We start from the raw sequence: 27691 nt of genomic DNA, 5'->3' as shown, positions 1-27691 counted from the left end.
TTTTTCATGGGCATACAGAAGCAAAGCACTGTGTCTTTGCATTGGGTAAACTTAACTGTTTTCCAAATAATTTTCCTTTGTTCAAGTGCACTGAAGCTTTTCTCCAGAATAAGCTGAGTTGTTTTAAGAGTTTTTCTATTTCCATGCACTTCGTTGACACACATGTTTTTAGAGATAGAAGCCACATTAATGCTCTTTCAATTTGTTTGAAAATATGATTTGCAACCGATGCAGGTTCTAATGGGAAAGGCCCACATGCCAGCCTGAAATTCTCCTATAACTTTCTTGATCTACCTGTCTGTCTCTAGATTCTAATAAGAATCAAGTAAGTCTTTGTTGTTAAATGTTTATATTAATGTGCTGGTTAGTTTAGAGGCCAGTTAAAATTCGAAGTGACAAGCTTATCACATTTTTGTCAGCTGTTGATTTGGTTCTTTTAAATGATTCAAGCAAAATGCCTTTCATTTTCAGTATGAAATGTTTAAGGGGCTTACCTGCAGTTTGTGATTAGAAAAGTTAAGAGTGTAAGTAGCCTTTTTGCCCTTGATATTTACCCCCTTCTTTAAGGATATGAAGCTAATAGAGGTTGCTAATCAGTAAGTAACAAGTCAGTTCTTGTGAACAGTGGAATCATTAGTTTTGTGTACTAAGATCTGTAATATGCCTGGTTTTTAAAAAGCAGTTCTTTGTTTTTCTCTTTATTTGCAAATACTGAATGAAGGTCATTGGAACATTCCTGCTGCAGATTGAGTGTAGAGCAGTGAGGCAGCAGCAGCTCTGGACAGGGAAGGGAGGAAGCAGGCCTGGCTGGAGGAGAAGTTTGGAAGGTGTTGAGCTGCCTTCCCCTGCTTCCTCTTGAGGAAAGGATTTACCTGAGAGGATTCATTGGGGTTTAGGTTTAGAGACTTGCAGCTGGAGTGGGATAACAGCCCAAGTTCCTGGATGCAGGCCTCTGTCGCTGCTCTGAAAAGTGACCTTGAAAAACTGCCGAGGAGTTGAAAGATTGAAGGACAAAGTTTGTTTATGCAGATTTGAACTGAAAAGCTCTCTTAAGATGAAAGACTACTTCTGGATGTTCTATCCAGCAGTTACTAGGAATCTGTTGTAGTTTAGATTTGGAGTTTTTAAGTAATAGGCCTGCTTCATCTACCATTTCTTCCTCACCCTCCACCACCAGAAAAAACAATTCTAAATTCTTCTGCTAGGACAGTTGAGTGAATTACCTAACAGATTCAGAATTCATTGCATGGTACTCTCTCACCCTTGTAATCTAGAGGGTTCTTAGTGAAGAGAATGGTATTCCAGGAGCTCAAGTAGTTGTATTTGTGAAACTCTTTTTGGTAGGAATGCTGTTGGTAAGAAAATGTTCAGTTTGGGGGAATTTTAAGTCCCAAGAGAAAGGAGTATGTGTTAAGTATTAAAATTCAAGTGACACTTAATTTAAATGTGTTGTATATAGGCTGTTGGTGTATATTAGTTATTTCAAGTTGTATGTTAGTTTAAAAAAAAGATGGAGGTATCAGTGACCTTATTGGCTCTGAGAGAGGCCTGGAGAAGAGGGATAAAAATGAAGATGGGAAAAATAGGAGGCTGAGACAAAACTGTACACTTTGTGTACACAAAACTTTGTGGAGCTAGTTGCACAGAAAAGTTTTCCATCTTTTTGAGGTCACCCACTGCCTGGGAAAACACATACAGGAGTGCCTGTATGAGGCCTGACGCAGCTGAGATGTTGTTTCCTGTATGTTGAATGGCATTTATGGACCCTTCATTTGATTCTTTGTTGAATGGCGCTGATACATTCCCCTCACTTAACACATTAGACTTGAAAACATTTTCTAGACAAAAGAGGAAAACTTTATATCCGGAAAGAGCAAAAACCTTATGGAATTAACCGTAACTCAGAGGGGATATGGCAGGAGTGGTAAGGGCCAGGGAGGCTTGGCTAGGGTTAGTTTGTTCACTGTGGTGACAGACTATATTTTGAGGCAGTAGAATATAAACTATTTAAAGCCAAGAGTCCTGTGTTCAGATCCCAAGGTCAAGTCACCTGTTTAGAGTCGACTTATACAAACATGGGACCTAACAGACCATAGCTCAGTTGGTAAAGTGCTTGTCTAGCATACGGGACACCCAGGGTTTGATTCCTAGCACTTCATAAACCAGGTATGATGGCCCATACCTATAATCCCAACTTGGGAGGAGGGAAGCAAGAGGATCCAGAAGTACAAGGTTATTTAAGACCAGCCATTGTCTCAAGAGACCTAGAAATAGCAGTTTGGGAGGTGGGATTGTAAATGTGTATGGGACAGGATTTGACCTTGAGTGATTTTCTTTACCATCCACTGTTTTTCTTTTGAGACAGGATTTCTCAGTCACCTGGGGGTCACATTGGCTAGACTGGCCAGTGACCCCCAGTATCCTTTTGTCTCTGCTTCCCAGTTATGGATTACAAACAGGCCTGTAACACCAAGCCTGACATTTTGACATGGATGCTGGGTATCCAAACTTGGTCTTTAGGCTTGTACTCGCTTGCTCATATTCCTCCCACTTTTTTTTCCTTTCTTAAAATTTTTTATTACATTTTGTGTGTGTGTGTGTGTGTGTGTGTGTGTGTGTGTGTGTGTGTGTGAGAGAGAGAGAGAGAGAGAGAGAGAGAGAGAGAGGGAGAGGGAGGGAGAGGGAGAGGGAGAGAGAGGGAGGGAGGGAGGGAGGAAGGAAGGGAGGGAGGAAGGAAGGAAGGAAGGAAGGAAGGAAGGAAGGAAGGATCGATCGATCGTTTCATGGTGAACATTAGAGGTTAGAGGACAATTTCAGCAGTGGGTTCTCTCCTTTCACCTTGTGGGACCTGTGGGCTGAACTTAGTTTGAAAGGCTTGGAGGCAGGGTCTTTTATCTGTTTAGTTCCCCCACCCCAACCTTATTTTTATTTTGGGATAGAACCTTATGTAGTCTAGGCAGGTTTAGGATTCTCTGTGTAGTCAAGGATGACCTTGAACTCCTGACCTTTCTCTACTTCCTGGGTGCTGAGGTTACTGGTGTACACCACTTGGCCTCAGGGCTGAGGATGGAAACTAGGACCTTGTGTCTGCAAGGCAAATGCTCTGCTGAGCTACATCCCCTGCAGCATCTTACTCAGTGGTGAGTCTTGAATGAGGTCCTGTATGTTGACAGTTCTCTGTACGTTATGGATTCCTGCATAAATACTGCCTGTTACTGATGCAGCCTAATTGAGGGACTTAAATGTTTATAGAGATAGGTACAACATCAAAGAAAAAAATGTTGGTGTTACAGGTTTATAAGATAATGTTTGATTCCCTCACTTGCATATTCCTATTTGTGTTAACAGGATCCTATTTTTAATTGATTGATTTATTATTTTGTGTATAAGTATGGGCATGCATATGAAATGTCACATGTGTGGGAGTCAGAGGACAACTTTCAGGAAATCAGTTCTCTACAGTTACCATGGACTTCAGAGATCAAACTCAGGTCCCAACAAGTACCTGCTGACACATCTCACTAGCTGGATCCTGTCTATTTAATACATGTGTTGAGATTATTGAACCATCATCCATAAATATTTCCTGTGAAGGATTTTTAACCCCTTTGTCAAAAATTAAGGGTCTCAGCCAGAGGATTCAGGAGGCCATCACCCTCTGTTAAATAGGGAGTTCAAGGCTAACCTGAGCTACATGAGGCCATCCTCAGAACAAACAAATTAAAGACCTCAATAGAATGAAGTGATAATACTTTGTTTTTAAAATGTGTGTGTGCACATGTGTAAGCACGTGTGCATCTGCAAGCTGCTGCATACATGTGAAGATCAGAGGATGACCCACTTATACATAGATTTTGGGATCAAACTCAGGTCTTCAGGCTTGCCTGGCAAATGTTTTTACCCACTGAGCCACTGGCCTTTGTTTAAAAAATGGAATGCTGCTTTTAAAAACAACATTAAACTTAGGAGCTTCTCAGAATAAAGACTGGGAGCCTGTTCTGATTGGATACTGAGATGTGCATTTTATTTTCATGTGGGTAAGTTGTAATTATTGCTGATTGCTTAGCAGGGGTTACAGTTTTTAGTTTGCCAAATATTTATAAGGTACACTGGAGCCTTTTTGTTTGTTTGCTGTGAAGTCATATGATCTTTCTGTCTGTGATTATTTGGGAGCTTGAGAAGTAGCTATAGCTTGTAGAATAGTAGTGAGCAAGTAAATGTTTAAATGAGGACTTTAAGAACGTTAGAATCTAAGCATAAACATGAATCTGACACAGTTGTTACTGTGTGATGCTTCTTTGGTATAAGTGGTAGAACCCCATGGAGGTGCTTTCTCTCCTATTTTACATGTCTAGTGTTACTAATTTTTAGGATTGCCCCCCCCCACACACACTCACATTGATACTTTGTGATTTTTGATTTCCTGTCCTATTGAGTTACTTCCTCAGGCATGGTCAGTCAGCATTGATGTTGGCCTCTTTTTTGTGTGCATTGAAAAACTTAATTGAGACAGTAAGATTTAGCAAAGTTAACATTTATTTAGCTAAGTTCCTTAGCAGTATATGCTTAAAGCAGCAGCCTTGGTGACTGGGCTTTTTGTTCCTAATTATGATTAGGCCACCTTTTCAAGAAGCTGTATACTGGGGCTGGAGAGATGGCTCAGTGGTTAAGACTTGCTCTTCCAGAGGACCTTGGTGCAGTTCCTAGCAACTACACGGTGGCTCAAAACCACCTGTAACTCCATAATGGGCCTCTTCTGGCCTCTGCAGACACTTGCCATGCATATGATGCATGTACATAAGTGCAGGCAAAATATGCATACACATGAATTAAAAATAGATAAATCTAAAAAAGGGTAAAAACAAACAAAAAACCCAAGTTGTATACTTTTTGTGGGGGCTTCAGGAATCTAAAAAGCATTATTGCTGCTCCCTTCCTTCTTTTTTTTTTTTCTTTCCTCTCTTTTCCTTTTTGCAGTACTAAGCATCAAACCCAGGGCCTTATAAGGCTAGGCTAATCCTCCACTACTGAGCTACATTCCGTAGCCCCTAAAAAGCATTCTTGAAGCGGATCATGTTTGTCTTTGTGAATCAGATTATTTTGCCCATACTCATCCCCAGAGTTTGATTAATGCTGTGTTAGACTGACGGAATAATTTAGGCAAGCACTGTAGCACATCTGCGGCTCCCTGGAGTCAGGGGATCTAGTCTAGTTTTTCTTGGAACAATTGAGGCCAGAGAGAGTTGGGGTTCTATTCCGATCTCAGCTTTTTAGGTACTGGCCGGGTAAGATCAGAGCTTTTACTCCCACTCAGTTCATTGCATTTTTTTTTTTTTATTCCTGTGGGTGGTTTTTATCTTTTATGTTTCTTTTCCTTATGGTACACCTGTACAGGACACAGAAAGAACAGAAAAGTAGGCCATGGAGGAGGTTCAGTAGTCCACACATGGAGTCTCTTGGTTAGAATGTTTGCTGTGGCAGCAGGTTTAGTGTCCCTTTGGGATTGAAAATCTCTTGCCTCAGCCAGTTACTTGTTCTGAAAACTGAGATTCAGCTAGGAAGCTAATGGTGCCCACCTGGCTGAGGTGTCTTAGAGAACTGGGTGACTTTTGTGTATTACAGAGAGGTAAAACAAGGTACACAGCATAACACCTGCATGCCAGCTCATGCTGTTTGTTCTTATTTGTTAGTAATACATTTGAAGAGCAAGCTGTTCTCACATATGTTTGGGCCTAGTTCATCAAATGCGTCTTTAATGTGACATTTTAATGAAGTAAAGATTCTAACATTTGACAAGACTAAAGCAGGAGCCTTTGTCTGTGTATGCCCAGGGTAATACTTTAACTGCCAGATTCCCACCCCAGCAAAGTGGTGTCATTGTGTGCTCATGGGTAGTTGTGAAGTTTTGTTCTTTGTTTATTTCTTTGGTAGGATGATTTGAAATTTTTAAAGTTTTTCTATCCATTGAATAAAAATTAGTTTATTGAAAGAGTGAGGGATTGAACTGTATAACTTACATCATATTAAGTCCTGAACTGTACTGTGATTGAAATTGGTGGTAGACACAGCTGGAAAGTATGTACTTCATGTCTGCATTATGCAGACTTTAATTTTCTTTTTAATCTCTTCTTAGTATTAGGGCCAGCTCTTCAGGGCTTGGTCAGTTTCTACTTGTTTACTATTCTCATCTCCTGTCTATCTGTTTAGTAATTGACCCAAAGTTTTTCTCTACTCAAAGTATTGTAAGTTAAATTACCGTTTAACACCCTGTAGTATAAAAGGGCAGCTGAAGGATAAATAGCACATAAATTCCAGTGTAAAAGACTAAAGGGAAAAAAAACCTTGTAAGTAACTTTCAAGTTGCATATAACATAGTTTGTGACCTTGTGTTCTTTGTTCAGAGGAAGAAAGATGGCTGCGTAAAGAACTGCAGCCAGCTGCAGTGCTGATTGACTTGGTGATCTTTTTGTTGTTGAAAGTACTGTCATTTGGCTCCATTTCCATGGTGTTAATTACATGGGAAACTAAATAGAAGACTGCATGACTAGAAATATTCAGATAAAACTAGGGTTTCTTTTCTTTACCTATACTCTGTAATTCTTACCTCTAAGGAGATTCTGAAGTTCGATGCTTACACATTCTTTCTCACCAGTTCATTATGTCTGCATATTTTTGCACAAGTAAAATTTTACTCTAGGTCTGACAGTCTGGTTAGGGAGACATGATGCATATCAAATATTAGGAACTGATGTGGAAAGTGCAAGGAATGTAGCTCAGTTGGTAGAGTACCTTGCCTAGCATTCATAAAGCTTACCCCAAGTGGCGTCATGACTCTGTAATCCCAGCACCGGGGAGGAGAGTGGGGGGAGTCAGATGCTGGAGGATCAGAAGTTCAAGGTCATTTTCAGCTATATGGAGTGTTAGAAGCTAGCCTAGGCTTAAAATTCAGGAGAGGACACCTCAGCTTAGGAAGGCAGGCAGTTGAATTGGCTCTATCAGACTTCAGGAGGTAGGAACATGACTGAGGCATAGGTGACAGCAGGAGCAAGATCATGATTCACAGAGTGCAACTTTTGCACTGAGGCGAGCAATAAATAGGTCACCCTGCTCAGAGCATGAGTGAATGACAGGAAGGAGTGGTAAAGAAAGACGACTGGGGAAGTAGGGGTCAGGTGATGGAAAGGCCTTGACACTAAGATCAGTTTCTGCTTGACATTAGTGACTGTTGAGGATCTAGGGCAGTAGATTGCTGTGGCTTTATCAGAAATGTGCTTTCACTAAATTTGTTGCATATCCTATGTAAAATGAAGATGGTACTAGAAATTTTGTGATTTTTATTTTATCTTGATCTTCCCTTTCTTGAACATAAACTTTGTAGATGACAGTGTCACGTGTCACAATGTCAAATGGTTGGACATGTCTGACATGCTAAAGGCTTCTGAGGAAGGTTAGAATTGTTGGTAATGTAAGTAGCTTACAGTTGTACTTGGCTCACAGTGATAGCTAAATGGGTATTAGTTACTGTCATTGTAATCATCATTTTATTACTGCATGGAGGTGATGGAGGCCCAGAAAAAATGATAGTAGCATGATGAAGGGTCAGGTGAGGACAGCACTGTTGAACACTGTCATTACTTAGTTCATGGAACTTGAGGGACAGCCTGAATGACTAGCAGAACAGAAAATGAAGGAGAAATGGAGAAGGTTTGGAGAAAAGTAAATTTGAGTTTGGCCATGGGGAGTTTTAGTTTTGTTTGACTTAGCTTTCCAGTTGGAAATGTCCAGTACATAGATTGTACATTTAGGACTGGACACTGGGGGAAATATCAGAATTGGTAGTATATTCGGGTATCCTCATCGTCCTTTCCCTCCCTCGTTTGTGACAATACTGGCATCTTGTGCCTGGTAGACAAGTGTACCACCATTAAGCTATATCCCTAGGCAATAATAATTGGAATTTAAACTCATAATAATTATAGCTAATTTGGGTGACAGATAAGAGAGAATCAAGGGAGAGAATGGTCAGAATTTACCAAGCTTCATGTCAGAGATAGAAACAAAGTGTTGGACCCTTGTGGTACGGTGGCACATGCCTTTAATCTTTTGCTCAGGAGCCAGAGGCAGGTGGAGCTCTGAATTTGAGGCCAGCCTGGTCTAGATAGAGTTCCAGGCCAGCCAGGGTTACATAGTACACCTTGTCTCAAAAAACAAACAAGCTAGAGAACATCTGTAACTAGGCATCCACAACAAGGTAAACATATTACTTAGCTCTCATCTACCTCAGAATGTTTTGAGTACCATATGTGCATGATACCTGATCTTGAATGAGGGCATCATTTTCTGCTTCTAGGTGTATATGCAATAAGCTAGTATGGACGTTTCTTTGTGTTTTGCCCTGCAAGAGAAACATAGCTCTAGAACCTGGTGGTCTTGACTTTCTCTAAAGATTGTAGATATTTTCTTGAGGTCTTACTAGGTAGTTGAAATGTGTGTATACAGAAATATCCATCTCCATCCAGGGTAAAGATTAGATTCCGGGGTTGCACTGGATTTAGTATTACTGATATTAACTTTGAGAAGTCTGAAGTGGGAAGCCAATGAAAAATGCATGTGTAGGAATTTGACAGTGCTTGTTTAGCAAATAATTTACATCCCAAAGGGATAGAGAACCACTGATCTATAAGCTCTAGCAGAATTTTCACCATAAACCACCTGTATTTAGTTTCTAGAATAACTGTGTCATAATTATCTTCAATCAAAAAGAAAGACAGTAAGAAACTTGTCACTAGAGAAATAATTGTAAATTTCCAGCTGTCTTACTTGGTTATTTTTATCCTGAACTCTTGTGAATTTTTTTCTTCTTCCTGGTAATTAACTGGCCAGATGCCCATGCAGCTACTACTCTCAACAATATCTAAACTTGTAACAGTATGCAATATTTATGTGAATCAGTACTTCACAGCTAAGTAACTTTGTACTCTGAGTTGATATTTCTGATGTGGGTAGGCCAGAGAAAGATCTCCATTTTGAGGGTGAGGAAGCAGGGGGCAGAAGCTGATGAAATGAGCCCAGTGCTCTTTACCCTGCACTTCCCTACTGTGTCTAGAAAAGTCTGTTCTAAGAGACTTAGTCCTCGCTGTTCACCCTTTCCTGTATTGAGGCTTCTACCCAAAGACACAATTTTGTTTTTTATTTTTAAAAAGTTTTTAAGTGGGTATGGCTCATGCCCGTATTGCTACTACTTGGAAAATTAATGCAAGAGGATGACCAGAATTTTAAGACATCTTGTTTTATAGAGTGAGACTCTGTCTCAAAACAGGAGGTGGGGATAGAGGGGGGATGGGGACAGGACAAAAACTGGGTGGTGGTTGCCATCTCTTTAATCCCAGCACAGCCTGTTCTATAGAGTGAGTTTCAAGACATCCAGGGCTACACAGAGAAACCTTGTCTTTGAAAGAAAACAAACAAAACAAAAAAACCAACCAAACAAAAGAAAATTTCTCAAGAGTTCTCATTCTTTTTTGTTGTTGTTGTTGTTGTTGTTTTTTCCGAGTCAGGGTTTCTCTGTGAAGCAGTGCTGGCTGTCCTGGAACTCACTCTGTAGACCAGGTTGGCCTAGAACTCACAGAGATCTGCCTGCCTCTGTTCCCGAGTGCTGGGATTAAAGGCATGCACCACCACTGCCCGGCTGAGAGTTCTCATTCTTATATTATGTAAATGATCACTTAAGTTGATTTTAAAAGGAACAAATGCATAGTAAAATTGAATTACTTTGAAAGGTTTTATTGAAAAAGGTAGCGTTAGTCACTTTTCAGAACAAATTATAAGTAGATACTTTGGGCAGTAATAAATATTTGGGGAATTGCCTTCTGTGAATCCTAAGTTCACTACAGTCATACAAATAGATACTTTCCAAAATAGATACTTGGTTAGAGAGTTAGGATTTCTGTGGTCTTTTTCAGTCATGCAGGTGCACAGTTTGTGGTGTGTATTGGGTCCCTTCCCTTGAACTACAGAGATCAATATTTTTAGATGAATCATAGCTGGACAGCCTGCTTTAGATACCCTAGCTACGGCTTATAGCTCCTGCTTTACCCCCAGTGAAGTAATTAGAAGAAAGGAATCTGTGCAGCTCTTGGAGCATTTGTAAGGAGGGCTGACTAAGGCTGTTGGATACTGTAGCAAAAGTTCACCAGGCCCCAGAAAGTGAGCTGGGTATACAAGGCCACTCCGCTTTTGGCTGGTAACCTGGTGGTGTAGTCCCTCTCCTTGAAGGATTCTGCTGCTTACCAAACTTGAAAACTTTAAACTTAAAATTATCAGTTTCCACTTTGAAAAGTGTGTAGAAATCTGGTGACTTTGCGCTTTAGATCTCTATTTTTCAGAATGATTAGGAACATTAAAGGAAGAAACAATAAAATAAAGGTAGATGTATACAGGGGCCAGGAGAGGGCACCAGATCCCCTGGAGCTGGAGTTACAGGCAGTTGTGAGCTGTCTGATGTGGATGCTAAGCTCTGGTCCTCTGCAAGAGCAACAAGCACTCTTAACCATTCAGATAACTCTTTCTTGTTTTAAGACAGGGTCTGTCACTGTATATAGCCTTCACTTGCTTGTAATTCTCCACTTAAACCAAGCTGGCCTTGAACTCACAGAAATCCACCTGCCTCTGCCTCCTGAGTGCTGGAATTAAAGGCATGCACCGCCCTGCCCATCTTGAATAACCAATCTTAACAAAAGAAGAGAACTTTAACAAAAGAGCACAGGACTGGCCAGGCAGGAGGATGACTGCAGGTTTGAGGCCATCCTGGAGGTATATATATAAAACAGGTGGGTGTGGTAGCATTCACCTGTAATCCCAGTGGTGGAAAGGTGGAGACAAGAGGATCTGAGTCCACTAGCCAGCCACTCTAGATAAATCATGGCCTCCAGGTTCAGTGAGAAATGCTATCTCAGAAGGTACAGTAGGGCCTGGAGAGATGCTTTAGCAATTAAGAACACTGACTATTCTTCCAGAGGACATGGGTTCAGTTAATTCCCAGCACCCACATGATAGCTCATAACTGTCTATAATCCAGTTCTAGGAGATCCAGTGCCCCTTTCTGGCCTCTGTGGGTACCAGGCGTGCAAGTGGTACACGAACATACATGTTATTAAAACACCAATACACATTTAAAAAAATGAAAATATGGTAATGAGGCCTGGGGATACAGCTCAGTTAGGGTATTTGACTAGCATATATGGAGCCTTGGGTTTGATTCCTAACAACTGCTAAACTGGGTCTGGTGATACATATCTGTAACTCTTGAAAGGTAGAGGCAAGAAGGATCAGAAGTTCAAGGGATATGTAGCAAGTTCAAGTCCAGTTTCATACACAAGAGCACAGGATATGGGTTCAAATTCCAGCTCTGACATGGACTTACCTCATTACCAGGTTTCTCAGTTTTCTTAGATTAATCTATCAGATGGGAATATTTGTACCTGTGCTCCCTTTTTTTTTTTTTTTTGTGTGTGTGTGTGTGTGTGTGTTTGTATTGAAGACAAAATAAGTAATGTAAAGCTGCTTCAGAAGTATAAAGGATAGGACTGGTACAGTGGCTCAGTCAGTAATGTTTTTTGCACAAGCATGAGGATATGAGTATGGATCCCCAGCACTCACATAAAAAGCTCGGTATGGCTTTTTGTACCTGTAACCCCAGCAGGAGGAGGATCTGTGAGGCTTGTTGTAGACAAAGGTCTTAAAAAGTAGAGTGAGCCCAGCCCCACTTTAGACTCTTAGCATTGGTGGAGAAGGTGCCTGAACTGGCCTACACAGAGAAACCCTGTCTGGGGGGGAAAAATTTATTCTCTCTCTCTTTTTTTTTTTCCTTTTTTTTTGTGTGTGTGGTGGGGGGTTGGGACAGGATTTCTTTGTGTAGCCTTGGCTGTCCTGCAACTAGCTCAGTAGACCAGGCTGGCCTCGAACTCAAAGAGTTCGTCTCTACCTTCTGAGTGCTAGAACTAAAGATGTGCACCAATACTGCCTGGCTAAAAAAAATTCTCAAAAAAGAAAAAAACCCTTAAAGCCCTTCAGGTCTGTAATTGGGAATTGCTGTCTCCTTGCTGTTTTTAGACCTATTAATTTACTAGCGCACAGTCTCTGTTGTCCAAGGAAACGTGTGATTAGCTATTGTGCTGTATGTCTAAAGGAGAACAGCTCCTCTGCATCCCTACCCTTTACTTCTTCCCTGTCACTGTTTTTTTTTTTTTATTCTATTGGATTATTGCATAGCGGTTTCTATATAGATGAACAAAAGTACTTAAGAAGGAATCTTCCTATATGCAAATTTCAAAAACCTGAGGCCAAGGATTATTGAGAACTTAGAGTAATTCTTGAGGAGCCTGTGTTTGGTCATTGGGTTCATGGCCCCTTCACTATATGCAAGGCATGTTTGTCTTGAGTGTGTGCCAGAAACAGATGGTATGTAAGAGCCAAGAAGAAAATAGGAGTGTAGACATTTGGAGCTTAAAAATAATATGCTAAAATAGTAATAAGCTGTATTAACAAGTCTGGAAATGCTACTTATAGAAGTAGATTTGATTGTGCACTAAGGATGTTTTGAGAGGAAGGAGAAATGTTGTTTGAGACTAATTAGTAAATGTATTAAATTTCCTTATAGTTATAATGGAAAGCAAAGTTTCCTAATGGATGCTATACCCTAAATCTTTAAACAGTAGTTATAATCCATGAAATGGTCCTCAGAATTCTTGCTTTGTAGAATCTTTCAGTATTTGGGAGTTTAAATAGAGCTGGACCCAGCTGGAGCTTTCTTTACTTTTTCTTTTCTTTAACTTTTACGGGTGGTTTGCCTGCTTATGTGTCTGTATGCTTGTGCATACAATGCCAGAGGAGGCCAGAGGAGGCCAGAGGAGGGTGTCTAGATCCCCTGGAGCTGGCGTTATAGACAGTTGTGAGCTGCTATGTGAGTGCTGGGAATTGAACCCTGTTCCTCTGGAAGAGCAGTCACTGTTCTTAACCATGGAGCCATCTCTCCAGGGCCAAGACAAGGTCTTACCGTTTGGATTTGGCTGGCCTGAAACTCACTCTGTAGACTAGGCTGACCTTAAACTCAGAATTCTGCCTGCCTCTGGCTCCCAAGTAATGGAATTAAAGGTGTTCCCTTCCAGAGCTTTCTTTAGAACTCAAAACAGACTTTCTCTTTTGGTGATAGGGATAAGTGGGGTCAGATAGTGTGGTAGCTGCCCTAGACTCTATATTCTGATTGCTTCTACAAGATGAAATAGCCTTGCACTCCCAGTTTATATAAGCCTGCAGTGTTGAGATATCCTAAAGATTTACATGTTTCTGAATTAGTCTGGAGGGAAAGCCTGCATCTGTCCTGATCACTGGCTTTCCAGTTTTTAAGTTTGAAGCGTTCCTAGTCACTTCCAGCTTTAATTGTTGGCCTTTTTTTTTAATTAGAACATTTCATTCTAAATTAAGTAGTTTAAAAGGATCTTAACTATCTGATATTTATGAAAGAGATGGGAGGTCTTTTTATTTTTATCTCCATGCATGTGAAACAGGGCTTTTTTTTTTTTTTTTTTTTTTTTTTTAAGAAAAAAGTGACGTAAGTAAACAGAAGAGCTCTGATGCCTGATGGTCTTGAGGCATGGTGCTGTCTGGAACTGTTGGGGGCATGAGTAGGTGTCTGTTGTTGAGCCAACAATAGTGGCTCTAAGGAGTTAGGTGATTACCCAAGATCATAAATATACAGGAATGGTTAGTAAGAACCCCCAGGTCCTATGTGTTTTCTTTTTACTTATACTTTACTACCCACCCCGCCTCCCCCTGCACTGTTCACAGCTGAGTACTCATAGATGTCAGTATGTCAAGAAATTTGGGAAGGGAAAGGATAAAAGAAAAAGACAGCATGAAAAGAAGCCAAGGAGAGCAGGTGTGATGTGGCTTGTGCGTGTCCCAGCACTCAGGGGGCTGAGATGGGAGGATGACTTGAGAATGGGAGCTGGATACTACCCTGGCCGTGTGTGTGTGTGTGTGTGTGTGTGTGTGTGTGTGTGTGTGTGTGTGTGTGTAGAGGGGGGGAGGGAGAGGAGAGAAATGAAAGCTACAGGGATATTGGAAGCACGTGGATGTTTGGTCTAAGGATTTAAATCAGTAATCACTTGAGACTAATTGTCTTTGAATATTCTGAAAATACATACACCTGAAAACAGCAGAGAGCGAGAGAGAGAGAGACTGACTTAACAAGCTATACTATATAGATGGTCATGAGCCACCGTGTGGGTGCTGGGACTTGAACTCAAGACCTCTGGAAGAGCAGCCAGTGCTCTTAACCCCTGAGCCATCTCTCTAGCCCCGGCAAGTCATTTGTAAATTCCAAATTTCCAAAGTTGTCATCTTTGAAATACTATTTAGAATTACACTTCTCATTTTTTGGACACAGAAATCTTGCCAGAAATTGGGCAAATGGTTATTTATAAACCTCAGATGGAGTCAGGCGGTGGTGGCACACGCCTTTAATCCCAGCGCTCGGGAAGCAGAGCCAGGCAGATCTACATAGCGAGATCCAGGACGGGCACCAAAACTACACGGAGAAACCCTGTCTCGAAAAACAAACAAACAAACAAAAAATCTCAGATAGTCCAGGAAGCAAGATGACTGTTCTCAGACACAACCTCACTGCATAAGCCTTGTTTCTAGTTCCAGCTGATGTCAGAATTTCCTTCAGTCTTAGGGCCTGAAAAACTAGCTGCTCTCCATTCTTTCACAAGAATGTATTTCTCTCTTTAGGCTGAAGAGTCAAAGACAGTACAGTTATTATTTCTGTGGGGCCAGGGGAGCAGATCCAGTCCACTTTTAATGAAGTGAGTTAGGCATTGGCGAAGCCACAGAAGAGGTATGTGGTCCAGGGAAGCTTAAGCTTTCATGCCATGTTCTCTTTTTCTTTAGGGGCCACATTGTATTTTAGGGTCTGCGGGTCCTATGGTTTCTATTGAAAGCCATGGACAGCATAAGCAAATGTGGATTGCTGTCTTCAAGGAAACATCATATATAAAACCAGACCACATGTCATACTGGTTTTGTGGGCAGTAGTTGTTGGGCTCATGCTTTAGCCTTCTTCACTCAGTATTTGGTCCTTTTACACCAGCCTGTAAACTAGTGATGGTAGTCTTTTATTACTGTCTGTTTTTTTTTTGTTTGTTTGTTTGTTTTGTTTTGGTTTTTTTCGAGACAGGGTTTCTCTGTGTAGCTTTGCACCTTTCCTGGATCTCGCACTGTAGACCAGGCTGGCCTCGAACTCACGAAGATCCACCTGCCTCTGCCTCCCAAGTGCTGGGATTAAAGGCGTGCGCCTCCTCCGCCCGGCCTCTTTTATTACTGTCATACATTTGGGTATTAATCAAGTCTGAGCGTTCACACGGGTGAGGAAAGTTGGGAAGTAAAAAATATATACACCATTCTCTAGTCCACAGCAACAAAGTTTAAAATAGCCTCTCCATACCATGTCACTTCTTTGTATGTGCCAGTTATTTGGTTTTTTTTTTGTTTTGTTTTGTTTGTTTTTTCCCCCCTGTTATATCTTAGCTCTGTTATCTGTCCCTTGTTTCAGAGGCCATATTGTAGTAGATAGCAAACAGAAACATGATTTTGAAGGCAAAAAATGGCTCTGTTGGCAGTTTAAAAATATGTCCTTGTGAGCAGGTCTTTAAGGAGAATGTGTATAGCCAGATCCAACCCTAGAGATAGACACAGCCTAGGCTATTGAACTTGACAATAATCAGTTGTGGAAAATAAGACTCCATTCATTTTTGTAGTAGTTACCATGTGATAGATTGCTAATCATTATGACCTAGTGATGTCAGCTAAGTAAGAGCTTAGAAAATAAGCAGCAAAACTTCTGGTATTTTTGCCTAAGTAGAAGACTTACCTTATATGAGCATAGGTAAAGACTGTTGTTGTAGCTAGAGTTTTCCTGCCTGGCCCAGTCAGGACAAATCTCTCTCACCTGCCAGTCCCACAGCCGCTCAGACCCAATCAAGTATTGGGTATTGGCCACTGGCCAATCAGTGATTTATTTATTGGCCAATCAGTGATTTATTTATTGACCAATCAGCAACACATACATACAGACCATCCCACTTGACATACAGACCATCCTACAGCATGTTGTAGTCACATACCTTCCTTTGGATTCATTGATGTATCACATCCTTAAGTCATGAGGTCTATAGGACTTTCTGCACAACTGTCAGAGACCTCTTTGACATGTATTCAAGTAGGAGGTGATTATTGGAGTGACTGCCCTTGGACCCAAGGCTACAAGCTAGTTACCAGCATACTAACAAGTCTATGTCTGTCTCTGTCAACTTCTTAGATTTTTTTTAAGATTTATTTATTTATTATGTATACAGTGTTGTGTTTGCATGTATCCCTGCAGGCCAGAAGAGGGAGCCAGATCTCATTACAAATGGTTGCGAGCCACCAGATAAGTGCTGGGAATTGAACTCAGGACCTCTGGAAGAACAGCCAGTGTTCTTAACCTCTGAGCCATCTCTCCAGCCCCAACTTTTTAGATTTTAAATTGTATGTTGTGTGTGTGTGTGTGTTTGCCTGCACGTATGTATGTGCACCATATGCTTGCCTGTTATCCAAGGTCAGAAGATGGCAGATACCCTAGAATTGGTGTTATAGACAGTTGTGAACCCCCACATAGATGCTGTGGATTGAACCCAGGTCCAACAAGTGCTCTTAACCTTTTTTTTGTTTTTTTCGAGACAGGGTTTCTCTGTGTGGCTTTGGAGCCTGTCCTGGATCTCACTTTGTAGACCAGGCTGGACTCAAACTCACAGAAATTTGCCTGGCTCTGCCTCCTGAGTGCTGGGATTAAAGGCGTGTGCCGCCACCGCCTGACTGCTCTTAACCTCTAAGCCATTTCTTCAGCCCCCCACAAGCAGGTCTCTCAATCTGTAGAGCAATGTTATTTTTTCCCTTCTGAAGTTGTCAGTTTGTGATTATTTTTTTGATAGAGAACTGAAGAAAGTTTGAAATGACTTTTAGCCAATGTGATTGATAATGGCATATATTCTAAGATTGATCTATATAAATATGAGAAGCAGATTATTGGTAGAAATATTTATTTAGAAATTCTGAGTTTTCAAATTTACCTTTGATCATAATTAGATGTTATCTAACGTAGTGAGCACAAACTAGCTTTAGTCTCGACTACTTTCTTCCTCATCTGTTTATTCAGATTAACATTCTTTTCTATTCATTGTTCCGTTACTGTTTTAAATATAACACTCTAATTTTGGCTGGTTTACACAAAGAAGTTGGAGCTAATGATTTCACTGAATACTTAAGCAGAACTGGAACTAAAAGTGACAGAAGACATGGTCAAAATGATTAAAAGATGGGAGGGGCTCAGTGGTAGAGCACTTGCCTAGTATGCAGAGGATTGGGTTCCAGTCTCAGTACTTGGGGGTGGGAATTGAACATAGATGTAATCTTAAGCACTTAGGAAACTAAAGTGTGGGTGTTGAGGCAAGCAGTGAACTCTGCATAGTTCCTTGGAGGCCAACCACAGTAACCTAATGATACCCTCTCTTAACATCCAGAGCTCCACAGTGCCGTAAGAATAAACAGTGACCGGAAAGGAGTCGGGATAGGGGCTTTCCTACTTTTTTTACTTGGTTAATTGATTGGTGTGTGTGTGTGTACAACTTGTGGAAGTTGGTACTCTAATTCCACTATATGGGGATCAAACTCAGGATGTTGGGCGTGGTGACACATTCCTTTACCCACTAAGCCCTATCTTGCCCACCCAAGATAGGTGCTTTGAATATCAGAACATATTTGTTGGTTTATGTTAAGTTGGAGGCACTGGAATAAATAGTTGATAACTTAGCCTAAAAGGCCTATGCAAATTGGGTTGGAAACATTAATAGGGAGTGAGTGATATAGGGCTGCAGCGATGGTTCAGTGGTTAAGAGAACGTGTTAACTCTTTCAGAGGACTTGTTCAGTTCCTAGCACCTATGTGGCAGATCACAATGGCTTATAGCTCCAGTTCCAGGGGATCAGTGCCCTCTTCTGGCCTCTGAGAGCACTGCACACTTAGAGCACACCCATTGGGCATGGGTGGGTGGAAAGAAACCAAAAAAAGTGGGTATGGTGTATGTGCATGATTGCTCTCCAGATAGTAAAGGTCTAGAATTTATTTACATTTTAAAGAATTGGTCTTTTTTGTTTGTTCCTTTTTTAGATAGGTTCTCACTATACAGCCCAGGTTGATCTCAAGCTCTTATTTGTTTATTTGTTAATTTAATCTGAAACATTTAATCCTTTGGCCTCTGCCTCCCAAATGGTGAGATTATGCTACCATGTTAGGCAATAAATGGTCTTGGAGGGAACTTTCTATGGTTTATGTTTTCATTGAACAGTTCTGTTGTGACAGTAAGTGTGTTTTTTGTTTATTGAGACAGGGCCTCATGTAGTCCAGGCTGACATTCATTATGTAGCTGAGGTTGACCTTGAACTCTTTCTTGCTTCCACCTCCCAAGGGGTATGTAGAATGAAGTACATGCCAAGGAATAGAGAATTAAAGATAGAGTTTTATCTAATCGGAAGTTTCTCTTCCACCCGTCGGTTCCCAAATAACCTCTCAGAGGCTTATTATTAATTATAAATGTTTGACAGATGGCTCAGGCTATTACTAGTTAGCTCCTACATTTAAATTAACCCTTTTCTATTAATCTAAGTATTGCGATGGCCGTGGTGTTACCAGTTTGCTGGCATGTTGCTCCTTGGGTGGCTGGATGGTGTCTCCTAGACTGAGCCCTTCTTCACCTGTATCTCTGCTTGGATTTCGCCCCTGGCTCTATCCTGCCTTGCCATAGGCAAAAGCTGTAGCTGGAGTTTTCCTGCCTGGCCCACAGTCAGGGCAAATCTCTTTCACCTGCCAGTCCCACAGCCTCTCATACCCGACCAAGTAAACACAGAGACTTATGTTGCTTTCAAACTGTATGGCCGTGGCAGGCTTCTTGCTAACTGTTCTTATAGCTTAAATTAATCCATTTCCTTTAATCTATACCTTGCCACATGGCTCGGGGCTTACTGGCATCTTCACAAGCTGTTTCTCATCGTGGCGGCTGGCAGTGTCTCTCTGACTCAGCCTTCCACTTCCCAGCTTTATTCTTCTCCTTGCCCCGCCTATACTTTCTGCCTAGCCAACGGCCAATCAGTGTTTTATTGATTAATTAGCAACACATTTGCCATATAGAACTTCCCACAGCAAAAAGCAGCTTTTTTTTTCCCCCCTTTTACTTTTTGTTTGTCTGTCTGTTTGAGACAGGGTTTCTTTGTGTAGCTTTGCTCCTTTCCTGGAACTTACTCTGTAGCCCAGGCTGGCCTCAGACTCACAGAGATCCTCCTGGCTCTGCCTCCCGAGTGCTGGGATTAAAGGTGTGCGCCACCACCGCCCGGCCAAAGCAACTTTATTTATCAACCAAAGAGAGCAACACATATTCATAGCTTACAGAAAGATATCCCACAGCAGTTTTAGAAGAAGTTGTATCAAATATTCCAGTAAAGCCTTAAATTTCTTTAGTTTAATTTTATTTTACAATTTGGTATATTTTTTAGACAGGGTTTCTCTATGTATCTCTGGCTGTCCTGGAACTCATTTTGTAGACCAGGCTGGCCTCAGATTCACGTAGATCTGACTTCTCTGCCTTTCAAGTGATAGGATTAAATATGTGTACCATTATGCCCATCTAAAATTTATTTAAAATTACATTTGTTTTGTTTGTGTATGTATGGAGGTGCACATATGCCATGGCATATGTGTGGAGGTCAAGGAGTTGATTGTCTCTTTTCATTATGTGGGTTCTGGTGATCCACTTCAGAACTTCATAGCAAGTTCCTCAATCTGAACAGTCTTGCCATCCAAGCCTTATGTTTCTTTGTATCTTTTTTTACTTATTGAAACTCAATATAGTCTCCAATTTGCATTGGTCCTCCTGCTGGTAGCCTCTTGAGTGCTGGATTTCAGGTGTGCAGCACGGTAGTTTTTTTTTTCTTCCCAGACAGGGTTTCTCTGTGTAACAGCACTAGCTGTCCTGGAACTACTTTGTAGACCAGGCTGGCCTTGAACTCACAGGGATCTGCCTGCCTCTGGCTCCCGAGTGCTGGGATTAAAGGCATGTGCCACCACTGCCCAGCAATACTTACTTTCCTTATTTTGATTTTGGTTTTTTGAGACAAGGTTTTTCTGGCTGTCCTGGAACTCACTCTGTAGACCAGGCTGGCCTCAAACTTGGAGATCCTCCTGCCTCTTGCAAGTGCCGAGATTAAAGGCTTAGCTCACCATTGCCTGGTTTATTTTGATTTTTTGAGGCAGGCTCTTGCTCTGTAGCCAGGTAGTCTGGCTTTATTTCTTTTTTTCTTTTGGTTTTTTGAGACAGGGTTTCTCTGTGTAGCTTTGCACCTTTCCTGGATCTCGCACTGTAGACCAGGCTGGCCTCGAACTCACGAAGATCCACCTGCCTCTGCCTCCCAAGTGCTGGGATTAAAGGTGTGCGCCACCACCGCCCGGCCTGGCTTTATTTTTTATATTTTATGAGACTGGTGTTTGGTGGCCTCTGCCTCCCAAGTAAGTGCTGGGGCTAAAGGTATGCGTCAATATCACCCAGGCCTTGAATTCTGGTCTTGCAGCTTAAGGCAAGCACTTTTATCTGCTGAATCATCTTACCAGCCTGAGAAAACTCTTTATTCTGAGATTCCTGTGTAACCACTTCTCTTGGTTGTTCAGGTTCAAGCTGTCCGTTTTCCTAGAGAGGCCATATTCAGTGACTCTCTTGCCCATCTTGGTAGTTACCATACCATGTGCTAGTTGCTGTGAGGGAACTAGAGATGACTCATACTTAGATCAGACTCAAGGAGGGAGGATATTTAGAGAAGTGTTTGTGGAGATGTTGAGTTGAGCATTAGAGAAATAGCATTTTCATGATGGACTTTGAGCCTTCCCTCTTTAACTTTGGAAAGGAAACCATTTATAAAATCAGTTAATTTAAAATCACATAAATTAATAGATACTGGGAGTTGAAATACTGGGAGTTGAAAATACTTTCAGCAACAGCATTGAATACTTCAGCTTATTAAACAGGAAGTCTTATTCAAGTACTTATAAAGTAATTAATAAACATGAATAATAAATTTAATATCAATAATGAATTAAATCTGAGAAATTCTATATTGCATTTTTGATAAGAGTGATGTAAGTTAATGTGCTTGGTCTAAAGACAGTTTTATCTTTTTTAGCATTATATAGATGGCTTTATCCAGTGGTAGGTAATAACTTAACAGAATGAAAAGAATCCTAAAGCTCCTGATTTCCTCAACCTCTTACATAGTCTCACTGTGTGGACAAGGCTGGCCTCAAAATTACCCGTTCTGCTTCTGCCTCCCAAGTGCTGCCATTAGGAATAATTCTTCTAATTTAAATATGTGGTTCATCACCCAGATGAACCATGCGTGTTTTTCCATGGGGTGTAAAGCTTATAAATGAGCTAATTTTGTAGCAAGATCAATTCAGTTGCCATTTATGTGTTAATTACTGCAATAAGTAACTCAGGTTGCTTGCTCCCTTCCCGCCTCTGTTTTGAGAATTTAGTCAGCAGAATTAGTTTGTATTTATAGTTAGGCTGTGTTACTTTAATACTAAAGTATACTTCAGTGAGTAAATACTGAAAACACAAGGTTTTTTTTTGTTTTTATTTTTATTTTTTTAATGAACTGTATTGCTTGAGATATAGTGTAAATTTTAGAGCCAGTCCAGGTGGCTCATACATTTAATCCAGGTAGAGGAAGAATATGCACTGTGTAATTTAAGGCAAACTGCACAGATGGTTGTAAAAGTGCTTCTTGAATTATACACTCTTACATTTGTGTGCGTAGATGGAAGATCAGAAAACAGAGCTTACCAAACAGTTCATCTCACAGGTGTCTGTGCTCCAGCTAAATCTAGTCGTCAGTCATCAGCAGGTGAAGGAAAGGCATCACTAGCAACGGTGCAGATTTTCCCTTCACTGGGTAGCAGTCTGCATGGCAGAGTGTGCTAAGGTCAGACCTGCCCATTATTCCCCACAACAAAGGTTAGAGTAGTTCTGTTTTTTCTCACTCAGTAGCCCAGGCTGCCCTCCAACTCAAGTGCTGAGATTATATGTATAAGCCACCATACTCTGTATTAAATATAGTATTTTTGTGTGTGATGCTAGGGAACTCAGGGCTTTGTGAGTGCTAGGCTAGTCCTCTACTTCTGAGCTACATACCCATTTCCTCGTCACTACTACTCTTTTTGGAGACAGGGTCTCACTATGTAGCCTAAGCTAGCTTTGAACTCAATCTCAGCTCCTGAAGGCTGCATTTACAAGTGTGTACTACCACCACATCTGGCTAGAAAGATTTTTATAAAAAATTTGCCTATTTAACAAGATTGATTCTCACTCTCTTGTCATGAGTATTTCATAGGAAATTAGTAAAACTAAATTAAAATATTCTCCGTGGAGCTGGAGATGTAACTCAGTAGAATGTGTGCCTTCTAGGCACCAAGCCTGAGTTTGATCTCCATGACCACTTAAACTGGATGTGATGATATATGTTTATAATGCCAGCACTCTGGAAGTGGAGGCAAGGGGATCAGAAATTCAAGGTCATCCTTTGATATGTAGAGAGTTCTAGGCTAGCCTGGATCGTGGGTGATGGCTGTCTCAGAACATTAATTTTCCTAATGATTTCTGTGTTCTGGGTACATCTGAAGTGCAATATAGGCCCAGTGGTAATAAATGAAGTGTCATAGAGCTGTGTGTTGTGAGGGATCTCTGTGGGTATTTAGTACTTAAGATTTTTATCTAGTCATTTCCAACTGTGATTCACCACTTCCCTTTAACTCTTTCCAGAAAGTTAAGATCACATTACTTCCCAGATACTTAAAGAGTTCCTGTTGATGTATAGAGCTGTTTATAGCCCTCCAGCATCAGAAAGTGGCTCCAACCATTTTTCCCATTACATCATCACCCACTAATGTCATTACACCAGAGCAATCTGCTTTGAAGTCTTAAGTGTTGTACCCTCCCCCCAACACACACACACACACACACACACACACACTCACTCACTCACTCACTCACTCACTCACTCACTTATTTTCTTTATAAGGAAAATGAGGGCAAAATCAGACTGGTCAGACAGTCCTTAAACAAACATTTAGCAGTGATTTGAACACCCTAGGTTTACCAGCCATCCCACTCTGCTAGTGGAGAAGACTTACCCAACTGTACACACATGAAACCTAGAAAGTTATGCATTTGAAGCCAGGTATAGTGTCGTATGCCGTTAATCCTACCAGAAACAGGCAGTTCTGAGGACAACCTCATCTACATAGTGAGTTTCTGGACAGCCAATGCTACATAGTGAGACCCCTTCTGGAAACAAGGCAAAACAAACAACAACAACAAAAACCCAGAAAGCTGCATGTTTGGTCATGTGATACCTGGCTCTGGTACTTTTCTTTTAGTCCTGCAGAATTAGTTCTAAATTAGCTTACATAGTGGGCTGGAGAGATGGCTCAGTGGCTAAGAGGACTGACTGTTCTTCCAGAGGACCTGAGTTTCACTTCCCAGCACCCACGTGACAGTTCACAACTGTAACTCTAGTTCCAGGGGAACTGCCACTCATGGCAAAACACTAATGCATATAAAATAAAAATAAAATAAAGTAATTAAAAATTAAAAAAATAGTTTACATAGCTCTATCAGTGACTTGTCACTGGCATATTAGACTTTTTCAAGTAATTCTCTTCAATAGGAATTCTTTAGGAGATCAAAAGTTTCTTGTCCTTAAGTTGTTGAACTGTTTTCTGGTGTTAAGCACTAGCCAGGTAAGCATTTGAACTAGAGGTTTTGAAAACACTTTGTTTCGACAGGTGCTGGTGGTGCACCCCTTTAATCCCAGCACTCAGGAGGCAGAGCCAGGCAGATCTCTGTGAGTTCAAGGCCAGCCTGGGCTACAGAGCGAGATCCAGGACAGGCACCAAAACTATACAGAGAAACCCTGTCTCAAAAAACCAAACACACATACACACACACACACACACACACACACACACACACACACACCACCAGCACTTTGTTTCTGTAAGTTTTTCAAAGGCATTATAGTATTATTTACAGTGATGGCTACTGGGGGAATGTTTCATTTTCCTTACTACATTATAAAGCAGTTGGACAAATGTAGGTTCTGACCTTCCTCTTTTCGTCCCAATTTTAATCCTCCTCTTCTTTTACCTATCTTTGTTTTTTTTTTTTTACCTCCAACATTTATTTTGTGTGTATGTGAGTGCTGTAGCCCCATGTGGACATCAAAGGACAACTTGAGGAAGATGGTCCTTTCCTTTTCCCGTGTGGGTGCCCACTGAGCCATCTCACCCCCACCCCTTTTCTTTCTTCTCCTTTCTTTCCTTTTCCTTTGTTTCTAAAACAGGGTTTCATGTAGCCCAGGCTGGCAAACTATTTTATCCAGAGCTGACGTTGACCTCATCCTCCTGCCTCCACCTCACACATTATGACTTCAGCTCTTGGAGCTTCTAACTTTTGGTGTGTTGTGTGTGGTATTGTGCCAAAGCAAACTTGGAGTTATGAAACTATTAGGGAATGCTCAGTTTCATTTCAGAGATTTCACACTACCCACTTAATTACGGTCCTGCTTTAGCATTTTTAATATCCTTATTCAAGACAGATTTGTTGGCAATCAGAAGGAACAATCACCATCAGAAACTCCAGAGAAATAGAGTATCAATGTTTAAAAAATAAGTAAATAAAAATAATAAATGTGACTATTACTGTTATTTTTCAAACCTCTTTAGCTTTCTCTCTGTATTTATCATCAAACCCTTATGTATATGCTGTAGGCTATGGCATGGAGTATGAGGAGCTATGGATAACTTAGGAAGCTTTGAAGAGAATAATAATGAAAATTATGGGTTAGACTGGGGCTATAGAATGCTTTTTTCATTCCCACGGGTAATTAAAACTGCAGATTCATATGAGGATTTCAGTTGGCTTTTCCTAAAACTTGATTTTCTCCCCCACCTCTTCCTTTTCTTCTGTTTGTTTGTTTTGTTTTGAGACAGAGTTTTTCTGTGTAGACCTGGCTGTTCTGGAATTCACTCTGTAGACCAGGTTGGCCTTGAGGTCAGAGATCCACCTGCCTTTGCCTCCTGAGTGCTGGGATTAAAGGCATGTGCCAACACTGCCTGGCTAAAACAATTTGTTTGTTTTTTTGTTTGTTCTGTTTTTGAGACAGGGTTTCTCTGAGTAACAGCCCTGGCTGTCCTGGAACTCACTTTGTAGACCAGGCTGGCCTTGAATTCGGAGAGATCTGCCTGCCTCTGTGTCCCATCTATCCCTGTCCTGTGTCTCCTCACCCCCCAAAGTGCTGGGATTAAAGGTGTGTGCCACCATTCTCCGCTGCCCAGCTCAAAACTTAATTTTCTAAATTAGAACTTTTTGATAGTTTGTGCTGTAATCCAGGAAAATTTTGCTCCAAATATCTTTTGTAAAGATGTTATAAATATGTGCCAGAAAGCCTGTCAACCCAACATATACCTTAACACATTGAAACAATTAGACCAGTTGAAAACATCTACAGATAAACAGCTAACCTGGACAGCGAGTATGACTTTATTATTTCTAATTAGTTTCGTGTCTGTGTGTGTTTTCAGTTTCGAAAATGTCTACAGAAGGAGGGTTTGGCGGTACCGGCAGCAGTGATGCCCAGCAAAGCCTCCAGTCCTTCTGGCCCAGAGTCATGGAAGAAATCCGAAACTTAACAGTGGTAAGGAAGAACAGTGAGCTTCTAAAGCAGATCAGCAGAAGCAAGACACAAACCTTTTATTTTGAAACATGTTTACAAAGGCATAGTGCATTTCTGACCTATAAGTTGGGGAATGAAAGTAGAATTTCCCTTGGACAAGGCAATACCAGGGTATTGTTTGTGACTAAGTAGTTGTTTGGATACGCTACTTGGAGGCAGACTAATGTGAAACTGGTACTTGAGGAAGTACAGAGAGGGAGAGGTTGCACCTTCCTGTAGTAGTTAGCCTAATTCATAGGCTGTACCAGCTTTTTATAATTTGATGAAAACTGTTGGGCAGCTTATTTAGCAGATGTGTTGTGAGCCAGCACTCTTTCCAGGTGTTAAAAGATACACTTAGCCGGGCGGTGGTGGCGCACGCCTTTAATCCCAGCACTTGGGAGGCAGAGGCAGGCGAATCTCTGAGTTCAAGGCCAGCCTGGTCTACAAAGCGAGTTCCAGAAAAGGCGCAAAGCTACACAGAGAAACCCTGTCTCGAAAAACCAACCAAACAAACAAACAAACAAAAGATACACTTAGATTTGGCTTTCTCAGTAGCAGCAGCATTATGATGTTCTCAGGGGCTGTCCTAGGTATTTCAGGTTGTTTAGCAGCATCCTGGCCTTTACTCATTAACAGTCAGTAGCAGTTTTCCCCTACTTGTGAAAACAACAAAATACTTTCATAGACTGGCAAATGTTCCTTTGAGCTAAAATCATCTCCTGTTGATAACTGTGGACTTAGAAAAGTCACATGCAACCCCATCTTTGAGGAGCTTACAGTCTTCTATACAGCTAGAGTGAATTAGTCAATAGGTATTTACTCAGTATTTATGGACACAGTCACAGTGGTGAGTCCTGAAGCAATAAAAGGGAACATGCCCTGAAGACAGTATAGTACCTATTTTCTCTCTAGTTGAGCTAGAAAAGGCTTTAAATGACAGCATATAGAGATGCTGAGATGGCTCAGCAGGTAAAGTGCTTGCTACCAACCTGATGACTAGAGCTTTAATAAAAATTAAGAAGAAGCAAAAAAAAAAAAAAAGAAAAACAAAAACAAAAAAACAGCATGTTTATTTTTATTGAGTCTTGAAAGATGAATGAATGAGCATTAGCCACATGGACAGGATGGTGTAAACAGAGACTTTTCTCTGTCCTGCCAGGTTCCACAGCCACTTCTAAATAATCATTCAAAGGCTTATATTAATTATAAATGATGGGCTGGTAGCTCAGGCTTATTACTAACTAGCTTTTACCCTTAAATTAACCCATAATTCTTACATATGTTTAACCATATGGCTTTGCACCTTTTCTCAGTACAACATCCTATCTTGCTTTCTCTGTGTCTGGCTGGCGACTCCTGACTCTGCCTTTCTCCTCAGAATTCTCAGTTTGAATTTCTTGCCTAACTTCCTGCCCAGCTACTGGCATGTCAGCTTTTTATTAACAATAAGAGCAATGCACAGAGTACAAAGATTGTTCCACAGCAGGATGGGAAAATAGTTCTATCCTAGGCAGCAAAAAGAGCATGTGCAAAGGCTTGGAGTCCCAGAGGAAAGGACCTTGTGTTAGAGGAATAACAAGAAAGAAGTTCAGTATGATAAAGGTTGGGGGTAGGAATGTAGTGTGTGGTTCAGGGATAGTAAAGGAGAAAGGTAGGATAAAACAGAAGTATTTTCAGAATACATTGTCATGTTCTTAATAAAGAGCATTCAGTTTGGTATCTTAGCAAGTACTGAAGGAACTCCCTGTGTCTTGTGCCATTGCTGCCTTAGAGGTATT

The 27691-nt window shown here is 41.0% G+C and overlaps 1 protein-coding gene across 2 annotated transcripts in view; it reads left to right on the top strand.

Annotated features, from left to right (window-relative positions):
- The window catches only part of Nfyc (nuclear transcription factor Y subunit gamma), a 71906-nt gene that overhangs the window by 11688 nt on the left and 32527 nt on the right, over nt 1-27691 (top strand). For both annotated transcript variants that reach the window (XM_059254889.1, XM_059254888.1), the window contains exon 2: nt 25780-25892. In XM_059254889.1, the coding sequence (XP_059110872.1) occupies nt 25788-25892 (105 nt within the window). In that variant the 5' untranslated portion in view covers nt 25780-25787. The remainder of the gene's footprint in view (nt 1-25779; nt 25893-27691) is intronic.

The sequence above is a fragment of the Peromyscus eremicus genome, chromosome 2 (assembly GCF_949786415.1).
Source record: "Peromyscus eremicus chromosome 2, PerEre_H2_v1, whole genome shotgun sequence".
Classification (NCBI taxonomy): Eukaryota; Metazoa; Chordata; class Mammalia; order Rodentia; family Cricetidae; genus Peromyscus; species Peromyscus eremicus.
The sequence above is the reverse complement of the archived record's forward strand: the minus strand, read 5'-3'. Positions and strand labels throughout refer to the sequence as shown.